Source organism: Muscardinus avellanarius (genome assembly GCF_963383645.1).
Source record: "Muscardinus avellanarius genome assembly, chromosome: 11".
Taxonomy (NCBI): Eukaryota; Metazoa; Chordata; class Mammalia; order Rodentia; family Gliridae; genus Muscardinus; species Muscardinus avellanarius.
In genome coordinates this window covers 16,953,493-16,965,520 of record NC_137797.1, presented here as the reverse complement: position 1 = coordinate 16,965,520, position 12,028 = coordinate 16,953,493, and the positions used below count along the sequence as shown (strand labels likewise).

Below are 12,028 nucleotides of genomic sequence, written 5' to 3'. Positions count from 1 at the left end.
AATTTTAATATCTACTTTAAAATCATTGCTTATTAATTCTATTATCATCTTGGGGTCAGTCATTTAATTAGCTTTTCTTTTGAGTGTGGGTCATACTTTTCTCTTTCTCTTTATGTCTAGTATCTTGGGTTGTATCCTGATAGAGCACTAAGGCATTGGTGTAGCAAAGGTATTACTTTTATCAGGGAGGATCTCCTTGAAAAAGTGATCTATTTTTAGCCAGACCCTTGGACATCCAAGCTAAAACCTGAATGGCTGAAAGCCAGTCTCACACAACCTGAGAAACTGGATTCCAACAAGAAACACAGGCAGGTGTACATCTCCAGGGCAGGAATGAGTTTAGGGACTGAAAGTTTGAAAGAGGGTCGGTGTGGTGGGAAAGAGCCAGGTGTGATGCCGGATGACCTAGACAGAGGCTGGATTATCTGGAGCCCTGCAGGCCACAGAAAGGGGTCTGGATTTAATTTTACATGGAGTAGAAGAACACTGGGGAGTTTTAATGAGGGAAGTGCCGTGATCCACACTTTACTTTGCAAAGCGCTGACTTGGAGATAAAAGGCCAAGAGTGGACAAGCTGGGAGGTGATGGCAGCATTCCAGATGAGATGATGGCGCTGAGTAGCAGCAGACACTACTACAGCCTAAATGAAGGACTAGGATTCAGAAGCTAAAGCAGCTTTTGGGTTTGAGGGATAGTGTCTGGATGGGGCGGGGGGAGCTCTTTTTGCTCAGCAGGTTGGTTTTTACCACTGTGCAAAGGTCTGTAGTAGTCCCACCACCACCTATCCAGATTTTTACTAATTTTCAGTTGGAAAAAAAAAAAAACATGCTGAAAAAACAAGTCCTTGAAAAACAACATTGATTATCTAGAGGAATAAGGAATGGCATTAGGAGGGAGGAAGGAGAGACTATCCTGTTGCTTAAGAAATTAGAATTAAAAAGAGGGTTCCCATGTGCAAGAAAACATAGCTTTATTAACAATGTAAAGACATAAAAGGCACTGTGTTGGCAAAAATGTGTAAAAACAATAGCTGCTAATTTCACACCCCATGGGATGAGGAAGTATAAATGTGCTCCAGCTTTAGATAACAGAGTTGTCTCCACTGGCCCAGCCCGTTCACAGAGCTTTCCCTCTGTCTTCCTGCCACCAGAGGGTTGGCAGGCGAGCCGCCAGTAGAGGTGTTAGCAAAACCTACCGATTTCAGGCTTAATCTCTTCACCTACCTTTTCTTTTTCGGTAATGTGTTCATTATTTGCTGCATATTACTCTATTCTTTGTTTGCAAATTTTTTGTTTCGAATGCAGCTTGCTTTGTGTGGGTGAGATATGGAATGGCACCAAAATCCGGCACCCTGGAAAGCCAGGGATTTCCACCCTGTGACAAAAGAATGCCGTCTTGACTTCAGAGATTGCCTAATCCCAGCTGTTCTGATAATGTAATTAAGGCTGCCTAATGTCTTTAATTTTGCAACCAGTTTGTGTGAAAAGGAGAATTTGGCACTCTGAAGGCTTAAACACTAAATAGCAATCTCAAGGCGCCTAATTAGAATTCTCTGACATTAAGCTAATTGGTGAAACTGTATTTCAGCAGCTTAACTTCTTTATTAATTTATTTAGCATTTTCATTGAAAATCAATTGATGAGCTGTCAGCATTTTTTCCTTAAATATGATTTGCTCATAGTGCTCCTGTCTTAAGCAGGCAGAAAGGCCTCAAACTAGCAATGAAAAATGTTGAATATTATCACCAGCATTCCGTCCCTTTTAATCATTTTACTCTTGACCTAAATAATGTGGTTTATTGTGTGACTTGGCCCTGCAGTTTTTCACTGCTTTGGTAACTGGACATTATTTCTCTTCAATTAAAAATTGAGGAGTGGAGAAATATATTAATGGGGCAGTTTTTATGTTGACTGTACCCTTACTTCCTACTTATTTGGTACCAGGGACATTTTCTTGTGTTTGAATCAAGAGGCTGCAACAAATTCAGCTGGGATCCAAAAAAACTTTGTCATAATTTGAGACAAAAGTGTCTAAGTATAGAGGACTAATTAAAAGAGAACCGAGCTTTTGTGGTTTAGGCTAAGGGCATTCGATTCTGTTCAGGATGCTTATTCAAGTTCCTTTTGCCAGTTTCCACAGGAAGTGGCTGAAATGGGCTTCTCATCCCCTCTTGCCCCTCTGCACCTGCTTCCATTCCTATATTCTTTCTTTCCACAAGTGAGACTGCTGGGTCTTACAGTAAGAAAGGATTAAGCTCTTTGAGGAGGAAGTTTTCTTTTTAGAACATTGCTTTACAGTAAACTCAAGTCCAAGATTCTCGCTCACCCAGCCTCAAAGTTGATTTTAGTAAAAAAAAAAAAAAAAAAAAAAAAAAAAAAAAGTAGGAAGATAGGTTTAATTTAAGGGGAAAGGCCTAAAATTCAACCTCACTTAGGAAATTCTTTTTTCATTACTGACTAGAGAGAAGACATTCATAAGCTTTGAATATCTTCTTCATTAAAAATAAGATACTGTCCATTAAAAACACTCGAAAATAGTCATGATGGAAATCTTTAGCAAATCTTTAGTTTAAATTTCACTGAATTTCAGATCCCCTGGCTAAGTAAATAATCAGCGTAGATATAATACGCACATAGTACTTAAATGTTTTTTTGTTAACTTAGATCACAAATATGTTGAGGGTTTTTTTTTCCTCTACAAAGAAACAAATGGTTACAAAGGAGGAGGGCGACTAGTACAGCTAATTTTGCATGCAGATTTAGTATTTATAATCCGTTATATTCATTATTGAAGAAATATGCCTGCTTTTTATTTATAATACACCACTTAGTTTTTCCTCTTTCTGAACTTTTTTTTTTAATTTGCAGTACTGGGAATTGAACCCAGGGACATTCTACTTCCGAGCTACACCCTCAGCCCTGTTTTTTATTCTTTACTTTGAAACAAGGTCTCACTGAGTTGCAGAGGGCCTCACTAATAGCTGAGGCTGGCTGTGAGCAGTGATCCTCCTGTCTCAGCCTCCCCAGTACTGGGATCACGTGTGTGCGCACCATGCCTGGGCACGTGCAGCCACTGTTGTGGTTATCTGTTGTCATGTTAACCCAAAGCAGTGGCTTAAAGCAGCCATTCCTTAGACCTCACAGATTTGCAGGTCAGGCATTCAGGCAGACTTTGTGATTTGATTTTTCTTTTTCTTGGGGTTGTGTTAAGGCCTGTTGGTGGTATTCTTCTGGAGGATGAAGGTGAGGTTCAGTGAGGACCTGCCTTTTCCAGTGTTATGGCACTGGGGTGGCTCAGCACCCCCAAGAATGAGTGTTTTCCATGAACCAGACAAGAACAGTATGACCTTAGTATTTCCCCTTAAAAGTCACATACTGTCACTCATGCTTATTCTATGGGTCAGAGCAGTCACAAACCCCTGCCCAGATTAGGGGCCCTGGAGGACATAGGACACACCTCCTAATGTGTGGTAGTTCAGAAGAAAGCCAGATTTGGGCAAGGCTTATACAGAATTTAGGAATTTTTTTTTTTTTTTTTTTTTTTTTTTTTTTTTACCTGTGGTTCTCTCATTTTGGTGGAATTCCCCTTACTCTCCAGATACTCAGATCCAGAAGCTCCAGTCTTTGTCCTCTGGTTCTTTATCCAGTAAGATAGTAGGTCTCTGAGTTTTAGCTTCCTATTGCAGCTTGGACCCTTCTTTTTGGGGGGTAGGGTGTGTACTGGGGATTGAACCCTGGATGCTCTATCTCCAAGCTACATCCCCAACCCTATTTTTAGTTATTTATTTTGAAACAGGGTCTAGAGAAGTTGTGGAGGGCCTTACTAAGTAGCTGAGGCTGGCTTCAAACCTGCAGTCCTCCTGTCTCTGCCTCCCAAGTACTGGAATCACAAGTGTGCACCATCACACCCGGCTAGCTTGGACCCTTCTTACAACATGTCTTGCCCTTTAAAAAAGCTTTAAAAACGCCGGGCGTGGTGGCGCACGCTTGTAATCCCCGCGCTTGGGAGGCAGAGACAGGAGGATCGCGCAGGTTCGAAGCCAGCCGCGCGCGCTGGCTTAGGAGACCCTGTTTCCAAATAAAAAAATGTAAAAATAGGTCTGGGAGTGTAGCCCGGAGGTAGAAGGGCTTCCAGGAACCCCAGTACCACCAAAAAAAAAAAAAAAAAAAAAAAAAAGCTTTAAAAACGAGAAACACAGTTAGGGCTGCTTACACTCTAATTTTTCCTGCTAATGCCTTTGAAGAGTTAACTATCTGCAACTAAGTTCATCTGTTAGGAGATACTCCACAGTTCTGGAAACAGAACCATCTTAGACTGTTTTCATGAGATCCTATTTTATCCCATTGATTCAGCTTCCATGACTATACTGTTTCAAATATATCACTCTTGTTTAATAGCATTTAATATTAATTATGTAATTTTAACATAAAAATTAAAATGTTACATATGTGTAAGTTATGAAGGGTACAAATAAAATGAACGATCTCAAAGCCACTACCCATTACATATTACCCTCTTCCTCTTCTCTTCCTCCCACTATCCTAAATGTTTGTGTTTACTATTTTCTTAACTTACCACATATTTAAGTTTTTAATTTAAAAGTTTAAAATTTTTATTACAATATAAGTTTTGTATCCTTTTGGACTTTATGAACTTTTTCTTCAACATTTTTAAAGATTCATCTGTAATGTGGAATATCACTATCATTTTTATTTTTGTATTATATTCAACTGTTTGCAGAAATGTTATATGGCAAATACTTTTTGTCCATTCTACTGATCAAGAACTTTGTATGGTTTGCCTTTCTTAAAAATACTAACATAGCCAGGCGTGGTGGCACACACTTGTTATCCCTGCGCTTGGGAGGCTGAGACAGGAGGAACGCACAGGTTTGAAGCCAGCCTCATCTACTAAGTGAGGCTCTCAGCAACTGAGTGAGACCCTGTTTCCAAATAAAGTATAAAATAAGTCTGGGAGTATATCCTGGAGATAGAAAAGCCCCTGGGTTCCACCCCCAGTACCACACACAAACAAAAATACTAACATTAAGCTGGGTGTGGTGGCACACGCTTGTAATCCCAGCATTCAGGAGGCTGAGACCAGAGGATTAGGATTCACAGACAGCCTCAGCTACTATTTAGTGAGGCCCTTTGCAACTCAGTGAGACCCTGTTTCAAAATAAAGAATAAAAAATAGGGGCTCGGGATATAGCTCAGACGTAGAATGCCCCTGGGTTCCATCCCCAGTACCGCGGAACAGACAAACAAGCAAACAAAAAATGCTAACAGTAAGCTGGACATGATGGCCAATACTTATACTCCCAGAACTTGGGAGGCTAAGACAGGAGGATTGCAGGTTCACGGCCAGCCTCAGCTACTTAGTGAGACCATCTGCAACTTGGTAAGACCCTGTTTCAAAATAAAGAATAAAAACTTGGGCTGGGGGCACAGCTCAGAACATCTGGGTTCAATACCCCCAGTACTGCAAAAACAAAAAAAAATACTAACATTATTATTTATATCTCCTGGTTTCCATGTTTGGGTTTCTGCAAAGAGGCTCGCCTAGTCATAGAGTCAAGTTAAACCCTCAGTTGAACTGGAGACTATCAAGTAGCTTCCCTAGTCTTTGTGCTTTCATACCATGTGAGTTCCTGATATCCTCCATCCCTGACTTAGTGTCAAACTTTGACATTTCTGTCTATCTTAAGAGTATAAAATGTATCTCCTAATGATCCTAATGTACATATCCTTTACTACATTACTCATGCTGTCTCCTAATGGTGTGTGTGTGTGTGTGTGTGTGTGTGTGTGTGTGTGTGTGTTTTACTGGAGATGGAACCCAGGGCATTCTACCTCCAAGCTATACCCATACCCCGATTTTTTAATTCTTTATTTTGAAACAGGGTCTCACTAAGTTGCAGAGGTCTTCACTAAATAGCTGAGGCTGGCTGCAAACCCAGATCCTCCGGTCTCAGCCTCCCAAGTACTGGGATTACAAGTGTGCGCCACCACGCCTGGCTCCTACTGGTCTTGGCATGCATGCCCTATAGTACATTGCTGATGAGGTCAGCCATTTTCTGTGCTTACTGACAACCCTGTTTTCTCTTCTTTGAGATTCTTTCAGATTGTTTGCATTTTCCTTATAGGTTTCAAGGAGATTTGATTAGATTCTTTTTATCAGTTACATGTTTTATAGATATCCTCTCCCATTCTAAGTTTCTAAGTTCTCTCTCCCTCCCTCCCTCCCTCCCTCCCTCCCTCCCTCTCTCCCTCTCCCTCTCTCCCTCTCTCCCTCTCTCCTTCTCTCCCTCCCTCCCTCTCTCCCTCTCTCCCTCCCTCCCTCTCTCCCTCTCCCTCTCTCCCTCTCTCCCTCTCTCCCTCTTTCCCTCTCTTCCTCTCTCTCTAACTTTCTGGTACTTTTATTGTCTGCTGGTTTGTGGTGAGCATTGTTACCCCAAGGACAGCCTTGCCCAGGCCACCCAGGACTTTACTAGGTGGGGGCTCCTGGCCCTCTCCCAGCCACTTACAGGCTTTGCTTCCTATGCAAGGAAGTGCAGGGAAGCCGAGTTGAGTGCCCCGTCTTCCAACAAAGGGTCTTTCTCAGGGCTTCATCCATACTCTCGCCTTTCCTGAGCACACCACAGAAGACTTGTGAGCGAGTGTGCTCCTCGTCTGTCTGGGGCTCTCAGCTCACTGCAGCCCTTGGTTGGTTTGTAAAGTTGAGCTCATTTCTTCTTCTGTGGCCTTTGTATCCCAGCTTTCCTGTAAAGTTTTCCCACCTAACTGTGCCTTCCTAACAAGGTATAACTGTACTGTTTTTTAAATGTTATATACAAGGAATCATATCATAGGTATTCTCTTATGTCTGATTTCTTTCACTCAATATTGTGTTTTTAAGATCCAACCATAGTTTTATGGTTGGTTTGTGTTGCTTTTCATGTTCCGTGCATGTTAATATTTCACTGAGTCTGCCTGTCCAACTAAATACTATTTGCATGATTTGTTGCCAGTTTTTACAAATAATGCTGCTACAAGTAAATTCTATATGTGTCCTCATGCAATTAAATACTAATTTATATTGAACACTCATTCTTAAAGTGTTTGTTCCCACCAGCAGCTCAGGCTTTTCCAGGGAACTTTTTATTTATTTATTTATTTATTTATTTATTTATTTATTCATTTTCCCATAACAGATTCATTTGTCTGATATCAAATGTTTGATCACTTAGAGATAATATTTCAGTATTTCTTTTTGCTTTCTTACCAGAGGATATTTTTTCTTTATTTTTTAAGGTAAAACTATCGTACATTTTTTTTTGAAGATTTAAAGAAGTTTATTAGAAAGATAGAAATACAAAATATAGAAATACCATGCCAAAATGGCATGGGGGGGTGACTCAAAATGAATACACCACGTACATTTTTTTTTCAGAAAAAAATCTATTCTAACATGAAATATGAAATCTAAATACCCAGAATAATCTCGAAAAAGAATAAAGATAGAAGATGTACATTTTCTGATTTCAAACCTTATAGAGCTACAATAATTGAAACAGTGTAGTACTGCTATAAAGGCAGATATATAAACAGGTGGAGTAAAATAAAAAGCCTAGAAATAATTTCTTCCATATATGGTCAAGTTATTTTTGACAAAGTTTCCAAGAACATTTGGTGAAGGAAATAATTTTTTCACTAAATATTGTTGAAAAATAATAATTACATGAAAAAGAATAAAATTGGACCCTTACCTAACACCATATACAAATATTAACTCGAAATACATAAAAAGACCTAAATGTAAATCTTAAGCCTTTAAACTTTTAGAAGAATACCTGGGTCATAAAACTTCACAACACTGAAGTTAGCAGTGATTTCTTGGATATGATTCCAAAGGCACAGGCAACAAAAGAATAAACAAACTTTTTTAAAAAATAAAAAATATTGTATATCCAGAGACAATGTAAATAGAGTTAAAAGTTACTGATAGAATGGGATAAAATATTTCCAAATGCTATATCTGAAGGTATATTAATTTCTAAATAGAGATCCTAAAAATTAGCAACAATAAAAGCAAACAATACAATTTAGAAATACGATTTAGAAATAGGTAAAAGACTGAGATAACTAATGAATCTCCAAAGATTTTAACCTATAAACACATGAATATATTCTTCTTTGCTTAGTTGTCTGCTGGATGGAAAATCTTGTTTCTCTGGTTCTGGTGTGTATTACCTATTTCTTCTTTGTAGTTAATCTCTTTGAGTATTTTCTCTAGTGTTGGTTTTGAAGACATAAATTCCTTCAGTTTCTGTTTGTCATGGAAGCTTATTTCCCCATCTAATTTGATAGATAGTTTTGCTAGGTAGGAAATTTTTGGCTGGAAGTTGTTTTCTTTCAGAGTTTGGAATATGTCACTCCAAGCCCTTCTGGCTTTCATGACTTGGTTTGGGAAGTCTGGAGTGATTCTAATTGGTTTGCCTCTGAATGTCACTTGGCCTTTTGTTTTTGTTGCCTTTAAGATTCTCTGCTTGGCTTCCACAGTGGTCATTTTGACAATTATATGGTGTGAGGATCCTCTTCTCTGATCCTGTCTAAAGGGAGTTCTATAAGTTTCCTAGACCTGTGTATCGACCTCTTGCTCTGTGTTTGGAAAATTTTCTGCTATTATTTCTTTGAAGATATTATTGATCCCTTTGGTTTCACCTTCTTTTTCCTCCTCTATTCTGATTATTCTTAGGTTAGCTCTCTTAAAATGGGCCCATATTTCTTCAATGTCAGATTCCTGTTGTCTGATTTTTTTTTCTAAGTTAGAAATTATGCATTCATTTTTGGAGTGATCCCCTTCTAGGAGCGAGATTCTATTCTCTATATGGTCTAATCGATTGTTTATACTTTGAATTGAGGCCATTACCTCAATGATTGCTTCCTTTATTTCTTTTAGACTCTCTCTAAATTCTTTTCGAAAGTCCTGTATTATTTCTACAGTTATATTCCTGATTTGATCTTCTGGAGATCTCTGAATTTCTGTGTTATCAGGTTCTGATAATATGGGGTTGTGGGCATTCATTGCTCTACTGTTGTTCCTCTTTCCCATGATTTCAGAATTTTGTGCCTTCCCTAGGTCACTACAATTTCACTTAGGGTGCTCTGTATCTTGAGTCTGTTGTAATCTCAGCCGCCACTACTCCTTTACTGGGTTGTATCGCAAAGTCTCATACCCAGGAAGTTAATCGTGGCTGTGCGAGACCTTGGGGGTGCCGGGCTGGGTGTTTTCCCACGGGGAGCTGCGAATAGGGTGTGGTATCTTTGCTACTGCTACTCCTTCACTGGGTTGGACTGCAAAATATTTGACCCAAGGAGATTATCAAAGCTGTGCAAGTCCCTGGGAGTGCAGTACAGAGATTTCTCCTTTAGGGGCCGCAATTTCACTCATGGTTATTGTGCTCGCAGATCTGGAGCTGTGGTGGGGGTTGGTGAACTCGCTATCCCTGCTGGCAATATGGATCTGCTGTAACGCCCTCAGCCGTGAGGCTGGTGCTGCTGGCAATATGGCGCTGCTGCCACGCCCTTGGCCGTGAGGCTGGCGTATTTCTTTTCTTGTTTTGAGCTCCGTTCTGAGCCCTGGAAGGCGTGATGAGCTTGGCCACTGGGAGTTTTAGACGTTCATTGCGCTGAAAGAACTGCTGAATTACACCCGAATGATCCGCAGCTGCTCACTTCAGCTCCTTGTTTACATTTCCTCTCTGGAGCCTGGTGCTATGAGGGAAGATGGCGCCAGCCCGACTCCACCGCCACATTGCAGGCTTGATTTCTGGTCTCTGGTTGTTCTTCTAGTCTTTTTTTTCTCTGTCTTTTGTGTTTACATTTTTTATCTCTCTGCTAGTGGTGTTTTCTGGCTATGAAAAGCGCTGATTTTGTGGCAAGAGAGATCGAGCTTCAGCAGGACTTGTAAACTCTGCTTTTCTTGGTCGCCATTTTCCCAGAAGTCCCTCCTGCTCTTTCCAGGGAACTTTTTAGAAAGGCAAATTATCAGGCTGTATGCTAGACCTCCTGAACTCTAGGGTGGAGCCAGCAATTTGTGTTGTAACAGTCCCCAGGGATGGCTGCTAAAGATTGAGAACTACTATAGAGGATCCACCTAGGAAAGGCACTGCTGGGGCATAAGGGATGCTGTTTTCTACATGGTTGTACCAGTCTGCATTTTTTATAAAGTTAAAGAATTAGGTAACTAGTCAGTGAACTCTAAAATTTTGGGAGTGACTTATCTAAACTAAGAGTCTTCAAATTCAGGGATCATGTTATGATCTTTGCTCTTCTTCCCAATGACTAGCATAATGTTAGGCACATAGAAAATTATGTGCATATCTTATCAAACTGATTTAAATTTTTTTCAGTTTTAAAGAGTTTGTCTTTTATTTTATTTTATTTTATTTTATTGGTGGTATTGGGGGTGGAACCCAGAGGCTTTTCTACCTCCGGGCTATACTCCCAGACCTATTTTTTTTTATATTTTATTTGGAAACAGGGTCTCACTAAGTTGCTGAGAGCCTCACTAAGTAGCTGAGGCTAGCTTTGAACCCGTGCAATCCTCCTGTCTCAGCCTCCCAAGCACAGGGATTACAGCGTATGCCACCACGCCCGGCCTAAGAGTTTGTCTTTAAAAAAAAAAAAAAGCCCTAATCAAGGCCTAAGCTTACTAAACTAGCCCTGTGAATGTACTGAGGGTATAGTTCAATATTAGAGCATTCGCCCAGTATGTATAAGGCTCCTGGTTCCATCTCCAGTATCACATACACAGATTAAAAAAAAAAAAAACTTTTGAAAGATCACCATAAATTTTTTTCCTTTTTTTTTTTTTTTTTTTTTTTTTAGCTTTTGTCTCTCCTTTTTGAAGATTTGTTCAAAAAATTCAATTCTGAAATGAAGAAGATTGCTGACCAGGTGATTCCTAAACAAAGAGCAGCCCAGTTTGACGTTGTGAAGCACATGCGCCAAGACCAGATTACTAATGGCATGGTGAACGCCATTTCCACTGTAAGTCTTCACTTACTCTTTTGGAAGTTTGCAATTTGTGAGTCTTTTTCAGTGGAATGGAAATGTAAGACTCTGATAATATAGGTGTGTGTTTATGTGTATATAGATAGATCTACATTTAGAGATCTATGTAGCTATATACATACCTTATAATATTATATATGTATGCCTATTTACATGCTTATGTATATATGTATGCATATTTAAAGGAATGTGTAAATCACAAATCTGCTTTGAAAAATGTTCTCAAATTTAAACATCGCTAGTAGGAATTTTGTTACTGTGGTAATCCTCCTTAGCTATAGTTTTGCTCTCCATGGTTCATTAACTCATCTTTTTTGTGTGTGTGTATGTGGTATTGGAGGTGGAACCCAAAGGCTTTTCTACCTCTGGGCTACACTCCCAGACCTATTTTATACTTTATTTGGAAGCAGGGTCTCACTCAGTTGCTGAGAGCCTCACTAAGTAGCTGAGGCTGGCTTTGAACCTGTGCGATCCTCCTCTCTCAGCCTCCCAAGCACTGGGATTACAAGCATGCGCCACCACACCTGGCTCATTAACTCATCTTAAACTGCAGTCTGAAAATATTAAATGGAGGAGCCAGGCACGGTGGTATGTGCCTGTTATCTCAGTACCTGGAAGGCTGAGACAAGAGGATGGCAGGTTTGAGGTTGGTATGTAGTAACTTTGTGAGAACTTATTTCAAAATGAAAAAAATAAAAAAGGGTTAGGGATGTAAATTAGAGTAGAATGCCCCTGGAATCAATTTCTAGGTCACACACACACACACACACACACACACACACACACACACACACGCACACACAGAGGAAAAGCCCCCAAATGAAAAATTTATACATTTTAAATAACTTTTACTAGAGTATAATTTTATTTTATTTTATTATTATTGTTGTTGACCTCTTACAGTATCTGATTTGTAACTTAAACCTTATTATAGATATATATGTTTAGAAAAAAGTAGAATGCCAGGCGTG

At 39.7% G+C, this 12,028-nt stretch overlaps 1 protein-coding gene across 1 annotated transcript in view; it reads left to right on the top strand.

Moving 5' to 3' along the window:
• The window catches only part of POLR3B (RNA polymerase III subunit B), a gene marked incomplete at both ends in the record, with an annotated part of 141,272 nt that overhangs the window by 49,658 nt on the left and 79,586 nt on the right, over window positions 1-12,028 (top strand). The window contains one exon of the mRNA XM_080705137.1: window positions 10,872-11,033. Coding sequence (XP_080561263.1) covers window positions 10,872-11,033 — 162 coding nt within the window. The remainder of the gene's footprint in view (window positions 1-10,871; window positions 11,034-12,028) is intronic.